Below are 26,022 nucleotides of genomic sequence, written 5' to 3' on the forward strand. Positions count from 1 at the left end.
CAGCTCAGTCCAATGCAAAGGAAAAAAAAAACAACATGCCACTTCACAATGGTAAGCACACGGAAACCAGTAATGAGAAGGAGGTTCAGCTGTGTACTATACCTGCTATGCTGTGGTTCTGTTGTGATTTCAGCACCTTGCTTCATCACTTTTCTAAATAAAAAATCCCAGACAATATCAAACACCTTCAAATAAGCTTAGTATTGAAACAATAAGTTCTCATGTGGAATACCTAAAGGAACCCTGTGAGAGAAAACTGGACTCCAACATACTCATTTTGCAAGCTGATTTAATCAGCCTTTCATCAATTTTTTTTTTTTTAAAGTGACCAGAAAAAAAGGAAGCAAAAGTATTTCATATAGCTGAACAGCAACTACCACTCAAGAACATTCAGCCAACATTAAAAGCAAGATTTCTTAAGCACTAATGCTTAGAACCTAGGAAACTCTACTTAGCACTATAAAATGAAAACATAAAATCTTACCTTCCTCTCAAAAGATAGTTAGTTTGATTCTGTAACTTCCATTCTGAAGTACACTGGTATTTACATCAGTGTTTAAGGTGACTCCCCCTAGCACAAAAATTAATACCATCGGTGCTGTGTAATTAATGGAAACACAACCTGTAACACTGCAGAAGTGTCTTAACTGTGTTTATGTAGAGCTATACATGAAGCGTACTTGCTAGTGATCAGCTTATCCCACTGTGACCAGAGCCCTCTCAACACCTTGCTCAGATCCACTCTGCTCTCTGCAACTGTTCAGGCTCCCCCACTGAAAGCAGTACTAGTTATCTTTGATATAGTAATTTGAAGTTAAATAAAACCAGACAAACAATAACTGACTCCCAGGCACACTGCACCCGTAAGCTCCAAGAGTTCATGATGCCCCACTGTCACACACAGAACCAGTCATCTCTTATTGCAACCAAACACAACATTGCAAGAGCATGCAGAAAGCACAGACCTTACAGAAAACTGTGCGTCTACACCAGTTACATCTTCCAGTCCATAAACTAAAACATGAAGTAACCATTACAGCTTCACTGCGTGGCGTGGCATGTCCTCTGGGTGACCAACAAGCAGCAAATGTACCTCATGGCTGCAGGATTCTCCTACTCATGCCTCATCTACTAATTCAGGAACCAGGTTGGTCTAGTTAGATATATTCTGATACCACCAGATCTCACGTAAGTTAACACTGGGAGAGACCTGTGACAATGTTGTCTAAACATACCTGCTCACAGCTCAGTCAGAAGCTATGTCACCTTCATAAATCCAGGCTTCTAATCGTCTTCTTATTCTCCATGTTTGGAAATGGTTTCTAGGATTAGCTGCTCCATAACATTCCCAGGGACCAAGATGACACCAAGAGGTCTGCAGTACCACAGGTCCTCTTTTGAAGACATCTGTTCTCTGCTTCACCCCAGGAAACTACCCTCACACTACAGTGATAACATTCAGGCTTGTTTGTTGCTTTCTTAGCCTTTCTTAACTGTACAGTTAGTGTCTGCATCACTCCTGAGTGATCTGTCCCTGCTTCCACAATCGGTACTCAGCTCAGTCAGAAGCTCCATGTTCACCACTGCATGCTTCCTGCAACTTTTACTTGGCTTTCTGCATAAGGGAATGAACCATTCTTGAGCTTGAAGTAACCAGATTGAGGAAAATTTTTTGATGTCAAAGGTACAGGTCATCCCCAAATTCATAACAGAAAAATGTACCAAACACTCAAAATCAATTTCAGACCTGTTTTCTCCCATATCAAAGATTCTTCTTGCCTAGTTTCAATAAGGAACGGATTAAATGCTTAAAAAAAAAAAAAAAAAAAAAAAGTGACAGAACATAATGTTCTTGGAACATCTGACTCCAAGAGCCAAAAATACAAGTGAGGAAAAAAAAAGTCAAATCAGACAACAGCTTTTGATACTGCATTTCTTCTGACAAACTTCCAACAATAGATTTTAAATGGACTGGGAAGAGGAGAAGCCTGCAAGGAGAATTCCTGTCTCTGAACAAAAATGTACATGTCTAGACAGCTGGAATTCTGCCTTTACATTTATTTTCACAAAAGCAATTAATTCTGTCCATTTTGGAAACAGATTGATATTTCAGGCTCCACAGTTTACAAGTAACAGTCCTATGCATAACAGGAGACAATTTTTTTTTTTTTCATAATCTTGACAACTTACCATGCAAGTCACTCCTTAATGGAAACTAAATCTAATTTTGGCACAGAAACAGTGCTGCATAGATGCCTCCCAGCTGTAACCAACTCTCATCACCCTGGATCACATCTGATCAGACAAAGAGTTCACACGCAGAACAAAGCGTAATCTTAGTTTAATATTAATCACTGTCTTTTAAGGGTTTTTTTGTTTTGTTTTGTTTTCCTGCCTCAGGAAAAAACCTAAAGAACACAATTGCTTAAAGTCAAATGTCCCATGAGATTTTTAGGTTAGGGCTTATAAAAACAGCCTGATCCTGCAGGCTTTGCAGGTCCTTTGCAGCTGGGAACACCCAATGCACACCTGCTGCTTATCCTTGGGTTTAGGTTCTTCCAGCAAAAGGAGTCTCAGCTCTGCCATGCCCATGACTGGAAGCAAAGCAAGGCACAGAGCGGCATGCAGGATGCACAACAGTCACTTGAAAAGCATATCCCATTCTGATCTAGAGCTCTTACCATACACACACCTTCACAAACCTCTAAAAACATCCCTTCACCTACACCTAAAAAATTATTTCAAAACAAAATCCCAAAGAAAAGTTAGAAAAGTTATCCCCTCCAAAAGTTAATTATTTTTACCTCTACAGCTATTGAAGTTGAAAACAAATGTACTGATTTCACAAAATTTTCAGATGAACCTAAATATTAAAAGGCAACTTGATGCCATAGTAAGAATGCACTGTGCCCTTCTGTCAGACAGCACCCATCTTCCTGTTAAAGCCAAAGAAGAAACAAAGTTAAAAATAAAATAACTCTCCCTTACCTGCTGCATAATGATACCAACAGAAATCATCAGTGGGGTTTGGTCACTTCAGTACGAAGCTGTAGTTACCTCTCTAACAATGCAGGTCAGTGGGAATTAGTGCAAAGAGAACTCTGCTCTGGATAAAGCATCAATCAGCAAGCAGTGAACTGTACCATTTCACAAACAGAGGAAGACAACCATCTGTTCAAACAAAACAGCATTATTGACTGTAATACGCACATCGCAGGAGGAAAAAAAAAAACAACTTCAACAAAATCACCAGTCTCTTGTTATGTAAGAAAACATTTTTTTAGGCCTTTATTTACAAAAGCTTTAAAAACAAATACCCTCTGTTATGCAAATTATTTGTTGTTTAAAAAGGACCACCCAGTTACATTGTCGTAACTCAATGAAAAAGGTGTTTGGTGCTGTTTGTTATTTGTCTTTGCAGTACAAGGTAAACAGAATAATTGGCGAACATTTGGAGTTTTTCTGTGATTGATTTCCGTGCAGAACACGCACACCCCTACGCGCGCACGCACACCCAGGCACACAATGTCACACTTTCCATCATTTCAGGCTTGGATTTAGCTATTCAATACCAAAAATGCCTCCTGCACAACTGCTCTGTACACACGGTAAGCAGAGATAAGAACATATTTTAGGGTCCTTTAAAACAATATATCTAAAATATATTGCTAAGATATACTCAAAAATAAACTAGCATTACAATCCTCAGGTAACTTTATTTGTTCTGAGTTATTTATATTTTGTTGTTTTACAACAAATACTGTAACATCTGTCTTTGTAGCAACTACAAAAAAGCACGATTTAGTTGTCCTGATTCAGTAATACACTTAAATAGTATTTTTTTTTTCAGATCTTTGGGTTTTATCTTGAACTAAACTGACTTCCAAAAATTGTCAAACCAAGTACATAATAAATATGACTTCATAAAAAAATATTTGGAGTATACATCACTAGAATAAAAGTTAATCAAGGGAAGTGCGCCATTACAAAATTCCTACTATTCCAATAGCCTTCAAATCTCAGCTTAATGGCAAGATGGTAAAGTCAGAGCTGTTCTTTTCCTGAAGGGTGTAAAGCTGTTTGCTCAAGCTTCTTTCCCTCCTCACAGAGCGGATCTAAAGCAGCAGGCCAACCAGCAGTTGGCACGTGCAGGATGTGTCTGATGGCAGAACATTAGTAAAACAACAGCAGTTACTATGGTTTCAGTAGTTTGTTTTGCTTGAATGAACGCAGGTTATGCAGCAAATGTCATATTCTATGGGTTGAAATACCAAAAGATGCCAAAAATACAGTGTGAAGCTGCTGAACTTGGAAGATTATTGTTTCCTAACTAAGGGCAGAAGAAAAAAAAACTTCAAATGAAACAGAGGATTGAGTCAGAGTTGCTCTCTAAAGTGCAAATTTGATGGTCCACAATCTTGAATAGCTAAAACGCCTGCATACTGGAAGGAACAGACATGAATGGGAAGTTAGTTACAATCAGCATGAGTTAATTTGGAGAAGGGAGGGGAAAGAGACAAAAAACCTAAGACCAAAGACCAATATAGGTAAGTTTACCATACTATTCATTATGATTTAGCTTTCCCCTTCTCTCTGCCACACTGATCCTACACATGCTTCTTTACAAATGGGCTAGTTATGACTCCAAAAGTAACCCATAAAATTCTATATATCAATATTAAGATCAAAATCTGTGATAGGAACAGTCAGGTTTAGTACATAGAAAGGCAGAAAAGAAAGTGTGCTGAGAAAGGGGGGAAAAAAGCCTTATTGTCCAAGGGGTTCAACCAGAGATAAAACATATGTACAAGCATGTGGAGCTCAAAAAGATGGCCTTTCATTTCGTGTCATGACTGTTTGTTGGCTTCTTCTTCATAAGCATTTCCTGTGCCATTTTGTACATAAGATGACCCCGAACCAAGGCCATACAAGTGGCCACAATATTTGGCATCGTCAATGTGATCTTCAAAGAACATCTGAAGTGTTAAAAGAAAGACACAAATTAATGCCACCAAAAACACCCAGTTTAAACAGAATGACAGAAAGGTTTAAAAGCATTACTGTTGGTTTTAGCATTGCATATCACATCCCAAGATTCAAATGACATAAAAATAGCATAAGATTCAAACAGCACAAAAATACATTTAATCGCAACCTAAGATCAAAACACGCTATATATTGCAGTTCTTTAAAGTAAATCAGTCAAGAAATACCATCAGTCACTCTGTGCACCTCACATGACAAAATGACTGCATCTTTTGGTAGTTTGGTGTCACCTCAGCTACCACTTGCTTTTCTGAAAGTGCAACAGAATATCTCTCCAGCAGATTTCTTTTTGCTTTCTCACAACAGATATATGTTTGGTGTGCAAGTGGTATGGTATGCAAGTGCCCACAGTTTATCTGCTTATCACTGGGGAGGGTTCCATCATACCTTGTCTTGAAATGGATTTACACTACATGATTGTGAGGTGAGAATGAGGAGGTACATGTTTGAGCACAGGAATTATGGAGTTTAGGAAATCTATCTTCCTGCATTTCTCAGCTACCTCCTCTAAGAGGAGGGCTTCATTTAAAAAAAAAAAAAAAAAAAAAAAAAATAAAAAAAAATTTTTTTTTTTTTTTTTTTTTTTTTTTTTTTTCTTTTTTTTTTAAAACTAAGACTGCATTTACGTAAGACTTCATAGTCTAAATTATCAATAGAACCTTTCAGGTGCTGTACTACACGAATTATAAACAGAGAAGAAAACCTCTAAACCACAGCTTGCTGTTCCAGCATCATATATTTATATATTTTTCTATATATATATTTATACCAGCATCATATCTATATTTCTGATGGAAAGAAAAAGATCTGAACTTTTTGGCTGGGACTTGAAGAGCCAGCAAGTTGAAGTTCTAAAAGCAATTATAAACATTAACAACACAGTTTTGTATCTTTAAAAACATTGTGAAACAAAGTTTTTCACTCCAACATATATTGCTAAACAGTGAACAACTGAAAAGGTTTTAGAAGTATGTAAGTATATTTACTACTATTGACTAGCATGTTTTTACTTCAAAATGTTGTATTTTAAAAGAAACACTGAAAAAATAATCAGTCTTTGTTGATTTATTTAAACAAGTGATTTGCACTAAAAGCTACATTTCTCTGAGTAAGACCTTAGACAAATTCAGGCAGATAATTTGTTTCTTCAATAATACGCAATTTGTTACATGGCACCATGGGTTTTGAAAGTCAGTACCTTAGGTACAATCAAATACTTTCCTTTATTTGCTTTAGATTTTGTTTCAAATACAAGAGCAACAGATAAACAATAGCATGCAGATTGCAGTTAACAGCACCTGTGTGGATCACAGGTGGATCATATCAGAAGCAATATCCTCTGCTGCAGCTGTAGCCCGTGACCAGCTCAACAACATCCACAGTTTCAGGAGAGGAGAACAGTGTTGCAATGAGCAAGCCAGAGCACATCACAGCACTTATACTTCAACTGCTGTCTCACTAGCGGCTGTTAGGAACTCATGGTCAGCTTTTTTTCCTATATACAAAAGGCCATGTTACAGAAAGCAGAAGCCTCAGCATGCAATACTAAACCTTATAAAAAGATGAGGCTTGCTATTGCCATTATGAAATGACACCAAATTCCTGTCAGAATGTCACATTCAGATGCCCTAGCATTTGTCCAGTGTAACTGCTTTCAAGAAGCCCATTTAGAATTTGTTTATTCCGCTCATGAAAAATATCCTAGTATTCTTCCATTGTATTTGCATATACAAATAGCAAGGACATAAAAAGCTTCTTGATTTCCCTTCAAAATTTTAATTGATTGATATGTAATGTTTTAGAACATTGTACCCTCCAAGTTTTAGCTGGAAGCAGCTAGCGCAGGCAGAGCTGCTCATTCCCTGCTGCTAGGCCTGTCACAGGCAGCAGTGCACACCAGCTGGGTATTACAGCTCAGCAGAAGCTCTGCAGAAGAAGAGCAGCCTGAATACAGTTACTCACTAAAGAATCTGGCTCTAGCAGCCACTATGCCAAAGAAATTCTGCAAAATAGGCAATGGAAAGAAAAGAAGAAAAAGCCAGGCATACAATGAGAACAAGAAGCGATGTTCACAGTAGCTAAATAGGGAAACAGTAGGGCTGGTTCACACTTAGTGTGGGGAAAATACAGTCTTACTGTATATATCTGTCAAGAAAGCAGTGACCTCTGAAACCCCTTAAAATCACCTTAAAATACATCAGACATCAGAATCAGCAATTCCATCTATTACAGCAAGTTACTACTACGGAGACAAAACCAAGACACGTGCACCTACTTCTCTCATTTTGAAAAAGGCCATTCCTGTGAGTAAAGAATCAGATCCTGCCTGATGTTGTGGTCCTATCCTTTCCAGCTCTAACTGCTCAGCCACTTCTTGCAATCCACCCTGAAAATGAAAACATTTGTTAACTGCTGAAAAAAAAAAAAAAAAAAAGAAAACAAAACCAAACATCAGTATTTGGGAAAAACTTGTTATACCAGACTTTCAACTTCAGTATATTTTAAACACTTGCACAGAAGCTTGAAGAGTCTCTATGTTGGAAGATCAAGCTTTCTGTATCAACAGTTGTATTCAGTTCCATCTCAGAAGAGCTTAAATCAAGCTGTGTCTGTGTCCAACAAAACTCCTATTGCCTCATGTTCCATCCTTCCCCCAAGAACAGATGTTGCTACTTAACAAAACAATCCCTTCAAGAGGCTGAAAGGACTGGCGATGCTGAAGAACAAATCAAGGTGTTCCTGTAACCCTTCTATTTGAATGAAAGTTTAAACTGTAAAAATGTCTTACTGCAAATACAAGAATTCAAGTGCTTACAAATGGGTGCTTAGTTAAAGTACGTAGGCTTCCTCTGAAAAAGACTTGTTTTCTCTTCCACTTACCTTTCAACAGTTCAGTTGAGGGTTTTTCACTTCACTTTACAAAAACTAGGAATATCCTTAAATATCTAGAAAGCTACAGGAAATACAAAACAACAACAACACAACAACAGCAACACAACAACAAAAACCCGAGTACACAGTCCATCTGTACAAGACATTCTAGTTGTCTTTAATATTTGTTCCATTAACTGCCAAAAGAGGACAGGAAAAAAGAACATACAAATGATGAATTTCTGTTCTGCAAGTTGTTTTTTAACATGATGAAAGCCAAAGACATAGTCAACTTCCTCTCAGACACGTATATTCAATAATAACACCACATTGAATGAAATCTACCTCTTACAAAAGAGAGCATCCCACATGCAAAAAGGAGCAATTTAAAACTCAATGTCTGAATACTGACGCGTGGTTTAAAAGAACATACTGAAAAGGTACAGAAATCACTGCAAACCTACCTGCTCCTATAAGATAAAGCTTCAAAAGTTTTGAAGCTTATTTTATTTTCTATTAAGCTTAGATAGGTTGAAAATCTTCCAAGTTGTAGAACAACTAAAGTAACTTTTCATTTTAGTGGCTCAAAAATGATAATAACCATTTGCAGAAGCAAACAGTCAGAAATTTAGTTTGGTTTTACATATATATGTCTATCCTTCAAGTAATCTGCATTATACTTTAACTGTGATCTTTGTAAACTGAGGGAATATAATTTCATACTTCTTAAAAATCATTAAGTGCTGAAACCACTAGAAATGGACTAAAACATGTGGCACATGCTTTATATTCTAGAGAGATCAAAAACCAAGGAGAAACCTTTAGTGAAACTATAAGCCGTTGAAAGGTGTAAACATCACACAGAGGAAATGATCTTAAATCAAGACTGCCTAGTATCTGAGGTCACCTGTGTCCTCAACACCTTCAGCATGTTTCAATCATGGGCAGGGAAGCAATAAAAGTGTAATAATGTTAGAATTGATACAGTAATAGAAATCTGACCAAGAGGCCAGACCTAACGTTATGAAAATTTCTATGAATCTTAACACAGAACATTTCATTTTAAAAATGAAAGCTCAAGTAATAACATTCCCAAGTAACACCAAGCAAACCAACGTGAACCACTGGTACTGGCACGTCTAACTTTATTCCAGCTTGAACAGTTGAGTATTGTCTGAATAAATTTGAGAATTAGTCTATATGTAGCACAGTCAAGCACTGAAGCTTGTTTTCTTCATTTGCTTGGAGACAACATTCAAACAGTGCATATACACCAATTCAGTTGTTTAAGTTATACCCTTAAGGACGTTCAGGGACGATCTCAAATCAGTGTTCTCTATAGTCTAACTCCCAATAATTAGCTGCTGGTATTAGCAACAGCAGTTGCCTTTCCAAGGTATTATTTGCTGTTTCTAAATTCTTGACTTTCCCAAGCTGCAACTTAGCATTGCCTCATCATTATGCAGCGCTAGCTGTTAGGCTATCTGCACCAGCTTCAAACAGCTTTTAAGACAAAAACACTCACTAATCACAAATCAGTACTATTTACACAGTGGCTGCAAGCTCTGAAATGTAGCAAAATCTACAGAAACAGGAGCAAAGCAAAGAACGCTTTGAAAATAATCCTTCTAATATATATAGTTACTAATAGATATATTTGTAAATATTTCATTACAATCGCCTCCAAAGATTATTAGGCTACTGAAGTTTTCTTTCAGGAAAGACCTTCATGCTCCAGTCAAGAATATTTAACTTGTGGGGGAGAAAGACAGTAGAAAAGGATTCAGAAGAAAATGAAAGCAAAGGCTATAAATCTACTTTAGATTTGCTGTTACTGCAAAAATGCATGGAGTTGTCTACATGAAAAGATTTGTAGAGGCCAAGCAGGAATTTAACCTATACTACACAAATGCCTCAAATTAGTCACAGTCTGCATGCTTAGTACACTAATAACGTTCATTTTTATTAGAGCAGCATACTGCAAATTCATTACAAGAGCAGTAAACAGCTTCTACATCCTCAAACATATATTTGTCTTATCAGCGCTAGAAATTCATTTTTGGTTGTGTGAGGGCAGAGATAGGTGGGAAGCTTACAGTAAATCAGTGTTTTTTGTATGAAAATAACTAACACAAGTCAATAAAGGACAATTGCACAGCAATTCAATTCTCTACCATTTAATAGAGATCGAATGTGACATATGTTGGGAGAAAGTGCATGCAATTTTGGAGTGACAATATGCAACATTTAGCAACTTTTTCAGACTGCTGCTCTCAGTACAGTACAAGTCCACAATAATGTCATCACTGTTATTTAGAGTGGTAGAATAGCCCACATCCCCTCCTGCTCTTACCAGTCTGCAGGTTAGAAGAAAGGAACAAGATCTGCCGCAGGAAAGCTGACCTACATACTAAACTCTGAAAAAGACACCCTTGTTTTTAAGTTTTGCTGAAAGAAAACTCATGAAGGATTTTCTTATCTTCCAAAATACATTTGAATCTCTAAACAGTGCAGGTTACACACAACTGTCTCCAGTAAATGACAAGGAACATAATTCCCTCCTGCCCAAAACCACTTGGAATACGTGAACAGCCTGGAACACCTGGAACAGGGATATGGAATGTCATTTTGCTGCCTTTCCCAGGTCACCAAAGTAGATGATACATACTGTTCTTGGTAAGTGTATCACCACCACAAAGATAAGAGATGTTTTACTTCACCGGTAAGTGAGAAGGTTATTTTCTTTTGTTGGTGTTGGGTTTGCTGCCCCTAACTCTTAAGAGACTTCTGAAGCTTGTTTTTGTTTCCCTTCTAGTTTCTGTGAAGAAAAAAACACATCTAAAATGTTTCCTAATATCCAGCCAGCTGCCCAACTGATTATCCCAAAAACTGGATGAAGACTTTTCTTAATAACTAAAAGAGAGATCTCAATTTTCATCATCAATTTGGTTAACAAAAGAAGTTACACATCTTTGTAAGCTACTATTTAAGTGACACACTAAACACCTCAAGGAAACAAAGGACTATTAACCCCATGCAGACCACATCATGACAAAGTGAAAAGCCTTAGGATTTAGTTGTACTACAGTCTGTGCTCTTTTTTATTCACGTTCTTTTTAAGAAAGCCTAAAAAAAATCAATTTACTTTCCATAAACGCAACAGTCATTTATTTCCTCAGATGAGTGGTGCACTTCATTCACGTAGCAGTCCAGAATCTTAAAGTTCTTTAGCAAGTACAGCTGTTAACAATCCCTGTAGCATCTTTCACTTTGCTGTCTTCCCCTCCAACATACTTTGTTTCAATTCATTTTCCAGTTCAATTAAGTCTCCAAACATCAGGCCAATTAGCAGCCCCGCTGGCCTGACATGAGAGATTAGTTTCTAAAATTGCTTTTTTTTTTTTTTCTTTTTTTTTTTCCTAGAAGTCACGTGCTGCACCTGAGCATATGCTGCTCCTTCTCTACAGGGCCATCTGAAACATTCTTCACTCTATTCCTTTTCCCAAGAGACTTCCACAGCATCACCGTTGCAATTACCTTTGTGAAGATGACCGCAGCCCTTTAGTGGACTGCACAATGAGGAAATAAGAGTATGTGAAACCCATCAGTTCTTATCACTCAAGAAGTGAAGGATTAATCCCAAATGTGAGTTTATCATCGGGCAACAAAGACTGGGTGTAGCTACAAATGCAGTATAATATACATACATTTTTTAACTAGTAAGTAGTTATAAAAGTTGACATGCATTTCCGCCTGCCTCTATCAATAGACTTTAGCAATAAACACACCAAGTTTGAGAACAGTCCTGTTTAAAGGATATTATCAGAGCAAAGGCAGAAAACCAGCATACAAAAGATAAGCTCTCAGCAGAAAGTATTCTCCCCCCACTCGCCCCCAAAAAATGCCTGGACTGAATCATTAACAGATTACTTACCTTCAGATTTTTGCAACTCTTCATGAGATACTTTACATCATAGATGACAGGGAAAAACAACCGCAGTATCTCAAAGAAGTCCAGCTCTTCTTCCGGTAAATTAGAGTTGGTCAGGATTTTTATTAGATAACCAAAGTCATATCCACTGCAAATTAACAAATATAACAAAAATTGACAATACAGTCAAGTAACTTAGAAACATTCTTCACTTCTAACATCAACAGTATTAAACATTAAGAGGAAGGTATTTTGCCTAGTTCAATGCAACTTTGACTCTTACAACAGAGTAAGAATTAGTGTAAATGGTCCGAACTGCAGCTTCCAGAGAAAACAATTCTCAAGCGACCACATGAAGCAAAAACACGATCTGCTTGCAGATCTGATAGAGGATCTGATAACAAGAACTTCAACAGAAAGACTCCTAGCTGATTCCTAGGACTGAAAGAGAGGAAAAGGCTTCTACTTCATAATCCAAAGGAAGGACAAGCTTTCACGAGTCAACACATCTTTACGCCTGGAAGTAAGTTTACTCCTCGGCAGTGAAGACGAGCAGGCAGCCATTCAGCTCTCCCAATTAAATCAGCACAAAGTTAGACAGCTAACAACATTCAGTAGCTTGCAGACTATGACTCATTTGGAAGGCAATGACAGAACAAGTTGGAAAAATTTGTTATGTACATACAAGGCTAGGTAAGAAAAACTGAGGTCTTACAGAGCGTGCATGGTGGAGAAGAGCTTGGGAAGACTTCCTTCTCTCCATAATCCTTTACTGAAGAAAGAGGACATAGGAAGGGGGTGTGGCAGTAAAAACAGAAAGCATGAAATAGACTACTTTTACAAAGGGTTATAAGATGAAGCAGAGGGATTAAAGTACACAGTAAGCAGGCCTGATAACTACTTATCCTTTTTCTTAGGAAGACAGAGGTAATAAACCAGATTATTCACGATCTGATCATAAATCTGATCCTTCCTAATCCCTTGTACTTGCAGGATTGCAGTATTATGCACTGAACCAGTCAGGAGACTGACACATTATCTTCCATGTTATTAGGTCAGCACTGAATTAAATAGGTTCATAGACTTTGTTGGTGCCCTGGGTTCGGGTGGGACAGAGCTGATTTTCTTCATAGCATCTGGTATGATGCTATGTTGCCACTTTAGGAGAAAAGCCACATTGCTTACACACCAATGTTTCAGTTGCTGCTGAGCAGTGCTGTGGGAATCAAATGTTGTTTCTGCATTAGAACAAGATAAGAACTTTTATTTAATGGTCTCCGCTGCCATAGTTCTTTTCAGGGGGTCTCTGATACATCACTTCTCCTCTAGATAAACCTCCCCCAGGAATGCATGCTCAGTGAGACATCTTGGAAGCAGCAGGATAATTGACTGACTGACAAGATAGAGCATGAATCAGCAAGTGTCAGAACGTAATTAACAAACGTAAATCTTTGGTAAGATTGTGAACCTGGAGTACCCAACCATTGGGAAAAAGGGGAGTGAGTGGGTACAGGGGAGACAAGGTACAAAAGCTCTACTATTGTGTCCATAGGTGCTCCTGCTTGTGGGACACCCACCATTGCAATCGCAAATAAAATCTGCTTCTATCAAGAGATACCAGCCTGGTAAAATTATTTGGATATTTCCAACATGGTCAAGGATATTTCAGTTTCTCAGCTCTTGCACAGTCCTGCCAGCAAGAGGGACTGAGGGGACACAAGGAGCTGGGAGGGGACAGAACCAGGGACCTAAACTAGCTGACCTAAACTAGCCAAAGGGATTCTCCATACCATATGACATCATGCAAAAACCATTAAATTGAGGGGAGTTGGTCAGGGGGCAGCTGCTGCCTGGGGACTGGCTAAGTATTTATCAGTGGGCAGTGAGCAACTGCATCATGCATCACTTGTCTTGTGTGTGTGTATATAACTAAGATTTATGTTACTTCTCTCTTCCCTTTCTGTCTTAGACAACAGTTTTTATCTCAACCCACAAGCTCTACTTTGTTGGTGTTTCACTGTTTTTCTTTTTCCTGCAATTCTGTCCCTCATCCCATTGGGGGGGAGGAAACAAGTGAAAGGCTGTGTGTGGTGCTGAGCTGCCTGTTGGGTTAAACCTCAGCAGCTGGTATGCAATTTGAAAAATGACTGTACCAGCAGGACTGCTCAACTGTAGGCTGTGCTTATGCTGTTTAAGAGCATTCGCAGCACATTCACAGTCTAATTCAAGTGAATGAATGGCCACCCAGACGTGAATTCTCAATTTCCACCATGTTCATTCTTGGTTACATGACCATTGTACCCTAAGAGAATTTTGCAACATGGTCCAAATTCTTGATGGGGGTCTTTCAGCATTAGCTATGAGGTGAGCGATACATGACAATACAATTAATTATAATAGTTACTCTTTACAACTACCTGAAAGGAAGTCACAGCTAGAGAGGGTCAGCTTCTTCTCCCAGGTATCTAGTGATAGGATGAGAGGGAACAGCCTCAAGTTGCACGAGGGGAGGTTTTGGCTGGATACTGGTGGTAAGTGGACATTTGGACTAGATGATCTTAAGAGATCTTTTCCAATCTTAGTGATTCTATCATTCTACACACAAATCAGGTAAGAGTGCTGTACTACTGATCCTGTACTGTATTACATCCACTTAGAATGGTGACTGCTGATGAAGGCTTAAAGCTTTAGCTTACATGTAAAAAGGTTTGCTTTTTGTACCTTTTGTATATGACCAAGATCTCTACATCACCTTGATCTTACGAATTTCTAGGCAGGGAGCAGAAAGTCTTGAACACACAAGGAGTGAATGTACTGTTTACTAGAAGCCCATTAATACAAGATACGCAGATGGTATAGACTAGTGCAGCTCTCCTAAGGGAGTTTCCAGTATGCTAAACAGGAATTTCAAGCTGAATGAATCCTGTGCTGCAACTGCTGCTTTGAAGCTGTGCTGGCAGCAGACCAAGTTCCACAGCAGCAGCCACCGGCTAGGGAGCAAAGGAGCCAAAGATAAAGGTTTTTAGTGCACTCTTAGGATGTAAAAACCTGTTGCATACTATCAAAACAAAAGCTTGGAAGCTTTATTTTATTAGATCACCTACACAGAAGGGTAGTCCTCTGTGGAACAAAGTGGGAAGAAAAAAAGCCCCATCAGGGAAAAAAGTAACAAAACTGCTCAGGATTAAGTAGACCCTTAATCCTCTAGATACTACAGAACTTATTTATAAACTCAGTGAGTTCCTGATATCTGTGTTTTTTTTTTTTTTGCGACTCAAATATAACAGATGCATCAAAAATTTTCCCGAGAAAAAAAAACAAAAAACAATACTTGTGCTCACCTTTCTTTAAACAAATTATATTACTGGACTGCTAGAAAACATTTCCAATTTTTATAAGAAGGAAATAGTACAAGAAGAAAGGATTCATTTAGTATTTGCATTGAGAACGAGCAATCTAAAACAACTTTGCAATTATGGTAAGAATTTTTCTTCTCCAGACACTGTTGTAGATACGTTCATGTGGGAATCCTCACACAGAAAATTGAACACGATAAGTGAATGGTGAACTTATTTAACTGAATTGCCCTTCCATTACATGGCAGCATTCGTTAGATATCTTTTCATGGATCCTAAGCACAAGTTAGTTTTAGTCAGCTCAATCAAGTTCTCTCTTACGTTTCTGAAATTCCCAGGTGCTTACACTTACTCCTGTTGTGCTCATAACAACAGTCAGAAAACCACACATTACTGAACACAATGCAGTACCAAGGCATTCATCTGTCAGTATACTTCTGGGGTTTGATACGCTCTTGTCATCCGTACTTACAATGACATAAGAACTACCATTCTAATTCAAGGCTAAAATATATTCATTTCAAACATTTTCAAGTGGCCACTGCTGACTAACAAAGGGGGAAGAAGGCTCGTAGTGAGCAATTATTCAATTACTTGCTCATTAGTGAAGTTTTCTTCTAATACTATAACAGGCAATTAGTGGTTTATACCCCGGAGCAGGGAAGCTTCCTTTCTTAAAAAGCATTTACTGTTCCTAACACAATCACTTAAAGTTGGTAAGTGCAGCTAACTGCAATCCCTGGAGCTATACAGCACCATAAGCACTCTTACACCACTGTTTTTCAATCAACATGGACAGCTGTAGGCAACAAGACTATCAAGAGAAGATCAAATGCGACTGCATTTCTTTCACTCATTACCAGGAAGAAAAAAAAAAAAAAAGAAATCAGATCAACAATTAACAATGAACTTTACCCAAACACCAACAGGCTCTGACATGAATAATACCTGATAGGGCTGAAAAAGCTTTACTCCATCATAAGACTACCTATATTCATACAGAAGTGAGCCAACAGATTTTCTAAATTTTACTAAAATCTGTCAGACATAAATTATTAATGAAATGCAATGGCTAGGAACTTCCCAGCTTCTCAAAATAAACATGTAAGCCTAAGAGACATATCCACAGTACCTCCCAAGGAATATCAAGAAGATTGCACATAGGCTTCACTGTATCAGCAAGCCAAACACCCAAAAACAGAATGTGAGCTGTTGTTTTACAAACTGGCTAGATTGCTAAATATCCACAACACTCTTGACTGTGACAAGAATTATGAATTCAGGGCCTTCCCTTCTTCTCTCATCAACTCAAATAAATTTTAATACACTAAACATTTAATGTAGTCTCCTGTGAAGCTACTGTATGTGAAAACTGGTGACAGAAAAACTTTCTTCAGTCATGTCCAACAAAACTGCAGATCTGCACAAGTTTGCCAGTAGGTCAGGATGCCAAGACAAATGCAAATCAAACACACATAGAAAGCAGGCAGAGAAAGCTATTTCAGAAGCTACTATCCTAGAAAAAAAGTTATATATGAGTTCCAGAAAACTGAAGAACGCAAAATAAAACCAAAACAGGTAACCTCTCACTCTAAGAAAAAAGTATTTCCTCCCCTGTCACTGTGCAAAGAGACTTAAAAATTGTGGGTGTTAGCAATAATCAAACCATTTTGAAAAACCAGAAACAACAGCATAGTCAGCAACTACTGAGTACAAACCTTTCATTATTGTAAGAATTAACATATAGAGAGCCTACATGAAACAAAGCTTCAGCTGAGCTCTCACGCTGTTTTAAGTTCACGCTAATAGAACATAATCAAAGATACAACTGCTCACTATTCTTTGCAGCATGTTTTGTGACCCACATTCATTTCGTAGTTGAGCAAAACCTTACCATCCTCAGAATTTTCCCCATTACTCCAAGGTTTTCTGCTTAACATCAACATGCTCTGACAAATGCAAAAGCCTTTAAATATTTTCAGCAGAGCTGTGGACATTCAGCGTTTGGGAATTAAGAGGATGTCTGAAGAAGATTTCTAAAGACATTTTCAGTAAAGTCCACAAGAGATACAGTTTTTAGCAGAAGCAAATGCACATTATTAAAACTATCTCAAAAACCTGAGGCAAACTGCTAAACACCCCATTATTGCAGTTTATACTGCCATCAGCACAGTGTTAGTCAACAATCACAATCAAAAAAAGCAACATTTAAAAAAGAATATCTAGTGAACAAGAGGCTTTTGTACTCTTTTGCTAGCACAGGTTACAATGCATCCTTGAAGTTAACACTAGGAAAACATTGTAGCTTTAGTTGCTTCTATTTGGCAATGCCTTTTGAAACACAGGTTGCAGGCCTGTACCTAATGTACCTCAGTTCTTCTCCTGAACTATCCAAGTTATTCTGTTGTTGTCAATTACAAATTTGCATATAATAATGGGTTTAAGGAACTTAATTCAACACCCATTTAGCATCTGGTCATTTTGAAACAGTTAATGGCATTCTTATTCCACTATTTTTCACCAGGCTGCAGCTGTAGTTGCAAGACAGAGTAAGATTATTTAGGAACGAAGACGTAACATAAACAGATACAACCCTGAATGGAAGACACTGTAAGGGGGTTAGGCAACAAGCATACTTACAGATGATTTTTTTTTTTTTTTGGAAGTCTAACTGGAAAAGTGTTTCTACTAAGCAATATTGTTTAATTATTTCAGACAACCAGATTTGAGTTTTTAACAACCCCACGTGGAATGCTTTTTTTTTTTTTTTTTTTAAATATAATTGTTTATAGAAATCTTTTGAACTTTACTAAATCTTAGCATAATGCCATTAAGTCACATGCAGAGCACCACAGCTTTGCTAGGTGTCATGCATAACAACACACCTTTCCAAGCCCCTATTAAGAGAAAGCATCTTCATTTAAGTTAAGTTTGTATTCAGATGAAACGTGTATAGTTTCATTCTTCATTTTTCTTCCCACCAAGGACAGCGTACAATTATTTTCCTTGTTATGTACAGTTTTTTGTTTCCTATCTTACATTCCTTGCCAAAGCAAGCCTTAGTTTTCAGTTGCTTAATGACTTAAATACTTCTGATTAAATACTTCATCCACCTTTCTCTCCTCCAAGCTCCCCTCTAATACTTAACAGTTAAGGATAAGGAATTTGGCCTGTTGTTCCCCCCCCAGTTTTGACAACAAACATACTACCACCCAACAATGTAGCACACATCATAAGCATGAATATGACTGCAAAAAAACCTCCAGTATTCAGCTAAAAAGCTTATTCTACTTTCATTGACTTGCTTAGCAGACAGCATTCAAGATGTCAACTTACACTCATTACATGCAATAAGCCTCTAAACTCACAGTTGCCTGTAAAAAGTGCAAGCTATCCCTGGCGTTTAGCTGACTGTGCAGTAACTAATGCCTAAGTTTTAAAGGTTTAAGTCTTATCAACAGAAGAATATCGTAGAATCATAGAACGATTTGAGTTGGAAGGACCTTTAAGATCATCTAGTTCCAACCCCATTGCTATAGGCAATCCTTCTATCTCCTTCTAGACCAAGTTGCTCGGAGCCTCATCCAGCCTGGCTCTGAGTCTTTCCAAGGAGCGGGCATCCACAACCCCACTGGGCAACGTGTTCCAGTGTCTCCCCATCCTAAAAGTGAAGAATTTCTTCCCAATATCTAGCCTAAATCCACCCTCTTTAAAACCCTTTCTCCTTGTCCTCTCACTACATGCCTTTCTGAAAAGCTCTTTTCCAGCTTTCCCGTAGGCCCCCTTCAGGTACTGGAAAGCCACTATAAGGCTGTCGTCCCCCTCCTACCAAAGCCTTCTTTTCTCCAAAGCTCCAGCTCTCTCAGCCTGTCCTCATATCTTGAGGGATTCACATAGTTTTGGGGATTCTCATTTCTATTTCTACTTGGAAAACATGTTCCTGCGATGGAATGAATGGCAAAGTATATTCACTGCTGCTGCTAGAATTTAGACTTCTACTAGGCCTCTCCTAAGCTGAAGAATTTTTGTCTGCTCATATTAGCACATTTACAACAAATATAACTCTGCTTCATAAAAATCTTTACTAATAATTCTGTGGTATCTTCCATGAAATAAACAGCATTTGCTCAAAATCTGCTTACAAGTAGCTTGTTTTTAACCACTGCTACTATTATGTACACATGTGATATTAGAGACACAATGCCACCTGCTGGTCTAGGAGTTCCATGCATTGCTTGCTCAAAGTTTTGCTGTTAAAAAGCCATCATCTACGCCATTACCATCCCACACACTCTACCTTTCTAACACACAACATCACCCTAGATAGCTGAAATAGGTTTTTTTTTGTTTTTTGGGGTTTTTTTTTGTTTTTAAAGTCTTACCAATCAAGATACATACTATACACCAGCAGATGTACACCGCTTAATACATGAGACAAAACCCAATTATCGAAACAGACAACTCAATTACTTAACATGCAAAATTCACCTGTGAAATGAAAGCCACTTGACTCCTTCACATAGTACAACTCCTGATGTCATAAGCAGTTCTGCAAAGTATTGCGTCTCAATTCCTTCTTCCTCGTGCTTTTTAAACTGGATACCAGATGTTGTTAACAGTTCAATAGAGTCCTGTGCATACATATCTTCTCTAAAAGCAGAGAGAAAAACATTTTTACAATCTACAGACCTCGCTGATTATAAATTAGGTAATCTTTTTCCCCCCTATTCGTTACAAAGACATTACTAGCAATATAGGAGTAGCAACTTGAATTTGTTCCGTGTCTGTTATTAAAATGACCACTTTTCATAGCTCTTGTTAACTTTCATTAGTAGTTCATGATTCCTAGCACCTCCATTCCAGTCTCCTTTACAAAAGTCTACTTCCTGTTCCTCCCTTTTTGCAGACTCTACAGAAGAAAGTACATGTAAGGATAGTTACCTTACAGTTTAAGGTAACGATCCTGTTCAGTAACAAAACAGTTGGACCATTGACACCTGCTACATTACAGAATTAATATCAATAACCAAATTCCAGTGCTGTATTTGTTATGTGCTTTTCATCCACTTCTTGCTATCTATAATTTAAGCTTGCTCGTGAATATTCAGATACATGCTCATCAAAACCCCTCCTTACAATTAGAAATTCAGCACTTGCCCCATTAAGTAAACTCCTGAAATCCAGAGAGTCTACCATTCTGTTCTAAATCATCAACTTCTCTTTAAGAGTCAGATTTTGAACCTACAGTTTAACAAGGAGGGAAAAAAAAATAATCCAATACGCCTTACTTGATCCCGTTTATCTCTGCATTTGTTCCATTTACCACCCTCAATTTTGCGAGTTTTTCGTTACAAAATACCAAAGTGGATAAAAAGTATCATCTGAAGTATAATTTTCAAAATCATTGGAATATATAGAGCAGTTATTGGAAAAAAAAAAAATGCAAAGCTGGCTCTACTTAGGTATTATTTACATTACTCTCTATAACATTGTTTTACAAAGTCTCTTCACCATATAGTTTTCCATTTTCATGGGGGAAAAGACCTCAAGAAATAAAACTGATACGACAATCCAACTGGACTACTAGGTTCAGCTGCAGACTTATATTTCTTATTCCTAACAGCAAGTCATAACTCATCAAGAGAGAAATACATTCTCAGGACATGTTGTATCTTTTTTTCCTTCTCTCCCACACAGCTGCTCATTAGTTCTCCAACTTTAAGGCATCAGCTTCCCAACACCTGTCCATTTCCATAACACATTAAAGAACCCATGCAAAACAGACATGCCTATCATGCTCAAAATAAATAAAAGTTCATTCCAGTTTGTTCCTCTGCAGGTGGATAGTTAGTCTATAGAATCAATTATGCTCCTTAAAAATATACAGTGATAGGAAATGGTTGGAAAAACAAACAAACAAAAAAAAAACAAAACCAAAACCAACCCAAACCTTCTTCTAGGAAAAGTGAACAGTTGCTTTGCTTCAGAAGCAGAACACTTGGAACAGTGCCACTTCCCAAAAAGTAAGTTTAGGAACACACACATGCACAAACACACATTTTGGCATCCCTATTCAAAATGTTCACGTTTCATGCAGCACTCATTTCATTCTGTATAAAACCTCCCCACCCCCAATGAACTAGCAACAAGTCTGTTGAATGACATCCTAGATACTACTTTACTAAGCCTTCTTATCTATGCAGTATCTGAAACAAATGAATGGAAAACTACTTTTGTTTTCAGCTGCTTGATATTAGCAGACCTTAGAAACTGAATAAAACATAACCCAGGTTCTTCTTCTCAGTTTGAAAGTTATTAATTCATCCCTCTTCCTCTTTCTACTGCACTCAGCATCTTTAGCACGTTCTTCTAACAGATATCTTCCCTTCAGCACTCATACAGCCAAGTTTAGATATACCAAAATATCAAATCTGCACTTCCTTTTCTTTCAAGTGATGTTTCAAACATCTTTAATCTTTTTAAACTTTAAAAGTTTAAAAAGAGAGTGTCAGTCCTCAGACTAAACTTATTTGTGACAAGCATTGCTTGTTTAGAAAAGTAGAAAGATTAAGAGGGGCAGCAGCAGATTTCTTTCATAAGAATCACAATTACTTTAATTATATAAATAAACTGGGGAAAAAATAAACTGGGGAAAAAAAAAAAAACACAAAGGCTTGTTCTTCGGGCTTCCTTTGTAGGCTGCAATTTTAACTCATGCACTGGAGTGTTTCAATGATCAGCCCAAAACACTGCCAAAAATCCCCAACCCTTCAACAAATTTAAATTCGATAAGTGCCTGCTCTAATACTTTTATCAGGCCATATGAGAACCTGTCAGACCAATTATGTCTACTTATGGAAAACGTCAAGATGGGGTCATAGCTGCTTTAGTAACCTTGTCAAGTACTGCCAGATGTAATCAGAACCTTATTTAGGCATCTCAGCCCACTGGGCAAGTCACATTCATACTTAAAGGCTTACCACTAATACAAAATATGTTCTGAAATGAAGGCCAAAACACAGATCATAACAAAACAGCTTGCATTTTTTAACAACATATTAACAAGAAGAATCCAGAACCAAAATCTCTGCAAGACAGACTACACTGAAATAAAGGAATAAAGCACGTATGTTTAGTTAACACAAGTCCCCCTCACATAAAGGATTCCAATTAATAGATTAAAAATATTTGCTTTAACTTTTACAATCTAAATTTTCATTAAATCAGAAACATACATCCAACAGTATAGAAATGTGAGACTCACGTTAAATTAAATTTAAAATTAAATTGCCAAGTTGAAGTTCCTGGAGGGTATTCCCCTTGCTCATTCATAAACGTCAGTCCTAGTTGAATTATTTTTAGCAAATCTACATTGCAGCGTAATAATTGGTATTGATAGTCTGCATTGCTTCTGAATTCTCCAATAGGCCTTGCAACTACTCCTGGAAATTCTGTATCCTGTAAAGAGAAAAGCATAACTTTAGTAGGAGACATCTATAAAACTTCACACACTTCCTGTTTTTAATAAAACATTTCAAGCATCAAAAAATTCCATAGCTGAGGAATGCTGTGCACAAACACAGCTTTAAACACAATAACGGATGGTGGTATTAATGTTTATGCATTAAGAACCCACTTTTTTTTTTCCCTATAAAAGTGGAAAAATAATTTTACTAGCATCAATTTCACTAACATCAGAAAAGATCATCACACTTTTTTTTTTTTTTTTTTTTTTTTTTTTTACAAGAAAAATTGATGCTAGTAGAATCATCAAATGTTATTACCAACAAGATTTTACAAGTTTTTAGATAAACATCAAATGTTTACTTACCATAGCTACATAGTTATACTTCCGTATAACTTGACGAATTTTCTTCATCTCTTCATCCAAGTTACAAGCCCAGACCTCACAGATTCTTTGGCTATGGTCTACGGTAGCTGCTGGCATAGTGGGGGGCTTTAGAGACCATACATCAAAAGTTACACTTGACTGAGGATCAGTTTCATAAAGAGAACCTTACTTTTCTTTTTTACCTAAGAGACAAATAAAGTATTAAGTTTTCATTTGTCAGTTATCTAGAAAAGATGCTGTAAGAGCAGGTACAAGCTTCACCCTTCAAAGCAGAGCCACCAGAACCACGCGCGTTTCAGTTACGTGAGTTTCTCACCCAAAATAAAACCCTCAGCGTTCCGCTGGTAACTGTACTTGGTGCAAAAAGCCAGGTCCGCCGGCAAGCAGTACAGCGAATCAAAAGGACACCCGGGCCCACAAGCGAGTCAGAGGAACGCGCTCCTTCGGGCTCCACGGCTGCGCGTGGCATAAAGCAAAGCGGCAAAGCGCCTCCCAGCGTTCCGCCGCGTCCGAGAGCCGCCGAGTACCAACGGGCGGTCGGTCGGGGCGCCGCACGGAGCAGAGATGACGCTTTTCGATCTCGGGGGCACGAAGCGAGCCCACCTGGTCCCGAGCGCAGTACCGGGCACCGCGGGACGCGCACGGACACGGCCCCGCCGCTCTCCCAGAAGCGTCCCCAGGGAGCCGAGGCCTTCCACGCACCCCGAGCAGTCTCCAAGCCCTTTCCCCGCAACAGAACGCCACGACGCCCTCCGCGCCCGCCCGTCCGGCCGCTCCCCCGCCCCCTCGGGACAGGCGCACCCCCAGAAGGCCGCGCGGACTCCCCGACGCCTCCTCCGCCCCCGGGCCGCCTCGGAGCCGCAGCCCCACCGCGTCCTCGGGCCGAGGCCTAGCGGGGCGCGGTTCCGGGAGAGAACGGCGGGGCGCGGCCCCCCGTCGCTGCCACCCGCCCCTCACTCACGCGCTGGGCCGCGGGGGGGCCGGGCCAGGTCCTGCGAGGCCCCCGCGGCCCCCGCCGCCCCGGAGCCGCGAGTGGGCGCGCAACACGCAGAGAGCGCAGCGCCCGCCGCACAAAGCCATTACATCATCGCCGCGCGCCACCTCGCGACCTTTCCCCCCATCGCCTCACCCGCCGCGCCGCCGCCCTCCCGCGCCGCCGCTCGCGGAGCCGCCAATCGCCGTCGGCTCCGCCCCGCTCCCTCCTCGCCCCGCCCTCCCTCTCTGACGGAGCGGCGCGCGGCGATGACGCGACTGGCGCGCGGCCGCGGAAGTAGGGGGGGAGGAGGCGGCGGCGAGGTGCGCGTGCGCGCGCGGAGGCCGGGCCGAGGTTCCACCGGTGTCCGGCCGCCCGTCGGGCCGCGGCGCGGCCATGAATTGGCTGTTTCCTCTCGGTAAGGGCGGCGGCGCCTCCTCGTCCGCCGCGCCGCTGCCCGCCCTCACCAGTCTCCAGCAGCAGAAGCAGCGGCAGATCGAGTCCCTGCGCGGTGCGCACGCCTCGTGAGTGGCCGCGGCCGGGTCGGGCGCCCCGTCTGGGCCTGGGCGTGACTTCGCCCCCGGAGGGCCCTCCCGCCGACCCCGGGCTGGGTTCGGGCCGAGATCGGACCCCTCTGTGTGAAGCCCTGACGGGTCCTGCCGGCCCTCGGCCTGCCCGGGGCGGGAGAGCGGAGCGGCTCTGCGGGACGCGGCCGGGAGGCGGGGGGAGCTTCCTGGGAACGGGTTAGAGGAACGTGCTTGTTGGAAGCGAAGGATGAAACATCCGGTGTAAAGGTTCTGTCGCTCAAGCAGCAGCGGCACGGCAGCCCTGCTGGCCTTGAGAGCTGCTCTGCTGGGAGGCACGGCTTTTCTTCGTTGAGAACGGACTGTACGAGAGACTTGTTTTCCCTGGATGCTCACCGCAGATGTAGGCAGGGTTTTCTCCTGTTCAACAGCCACAATTTTACAGCACTAGACCTTTCTTCGTTCTGAGAAATTTCTGATGGCAGAACTGCTAATCAGTTTCACGTGTTCTTGATCTGCTAACTATGCTCGTCTCCTTTTGCAAAGATATCCACGCTTCAGATCTCTCCATTTCAGTGACCATTTAAGCAGTCATCGAGCTTCTGAGGAAGCCGGTCCCTCTGAAATGGTTTGATAGCAATCTCCAAAAACTATCTATAATAAGGAAAGAGAATGTTTTGTGTTGTGTTCAGCTGACACCAAGGGCCTGCTTGTGGTTGTAGACTTACTAGGTGCAAACAACTCTACTGTGAGTTAGCACATGGGAAGCACAAGTATGAAAATACTGCTTATTGCTGCTGTTTGCTTGAACTGAAGTGTGTTCAGAGCCAGTTTCACAAATATTTTGGAAAGATGGCTCACTCCTCTAAGAAGTTTTCTCTTGGGTATGCAACACCTTACTGAACTGGATGTTTTTGTTGGGCCCGCCTTACCGAGTCCTATATTCCTGCTCTTTTTGTTGTAGTACAGAGAAACTCACCTAAAGTTATTATTATTAAAAAACAAAACAAAACAAACAAACAAAAAAACCAACAACAGTTTTATTGTATTTGCTCTATTAGCCAGAATTAAGAATGTGGTTTTTCATGTGCACGCATTTCCACTTGGGAAAGAAACAATTCACTTTATTGGTTGAAGACTTTGCTTGCAGAAGGTTTCAGCTCAGTGAGGTCATTTGTTTTTTGTCTCCTGCTTCTCCTCTCCGTCCCCAGTTCCAATAGACTGTGCAAGTGAGGGGAGCACATTTATATACTCGTCTGAAGACAATCATGTGTCTGGCTGTTAAGGTGCTGACATACCAGTGTCTTAAGGGTAGGAATGTGTGAGAGATTACAGTGAGAATCCTTCAGTTAAGAAGGAAGAATGGTGATTCCTGTGCATGGTGTACCAGAGGAGAACCTTCAACTCTTGTTTGTTTGGTTCTGATGTCTGATGGTTTCCTCAAAAAGCATGAGTTATCACAGAGAGAG

At 39.8% G+C, this 26,022-nt stretch overlaps 2 protein-coding genes across 2 annotated transcripts in view; one reads left to right on the forward strand and one right to left on the reverse strand.

Moving 5' to 3' along the window:
• Positions 1–3,540: 3,540 nt before the first annotated feature.
• On the reverse strand, positions 3,541–24,097 carry CNOT7 (CCR4-NOT transcription complex subunit 7). Its single transcript, XM_042811512.1, has 7 exons — positions 24,018–24,097; positions 23,036–23,238; positions 22,469–22,662; positions 19,693–19,854; positions 11,852–11,996; positions 7,322–7,432; positions 3,541–4,976 (listed from the first exon to the last, which is right to left on the reverse strand). Exons 2-7 carry the CDS (start codon positions 23,150–23,152, stop codon positions 4,848–4,850), a joined length of 858 nt encoding a protein of 285 aa, XP_042667446.1. The 5' UTR covers positions 23,153–23,238; positions 24,018–24,097; the 3' UTR covers positions 3,541–4,847.
• Positions 24,098–24,406: 309 nt separating this feature from the next.
• Positions 24,407–26,022, forward strand: part of VPS37A (VPS37A subunit of ESCRT-I) — a 12,454-nt gene continuing 10,838 nt past the window's right edge. Inside the window, exons 1-2 of the mRNA XM_042811873.1 lie at positions 24,407–24,553; positions 25,100–25,181. Of these exons, the coding sequence (XP_042667807.1) occupies positions 24,426–24,553; positions 25,100–25,181 (210 nt within the window). The 5' untranslated portion in view covers positions 24,407–24,425. The remainder of the gene's footprint in view (positions 24,554–25,099; positions 25,182–26,022) is intronic.

This window comes from Centrocercus urophasianus, unplaced genomic scaffold (assembly GCF_019232065.1).
Source record: "Centrocercus urophasianus isolate 14NV4802_14NV808 unplaced genomic scaffold, USGS_Curo_1.0 seq_13, whole genome shotgun sequence".
In the NCBI taxonomy this organism is placed as follows: domain Eukaryota; kingdom Metazoa; phylum Chordata; class Aves; order Galliformes; family Phasianidae; genus Centrocercus; species Centrocercus urophasianus.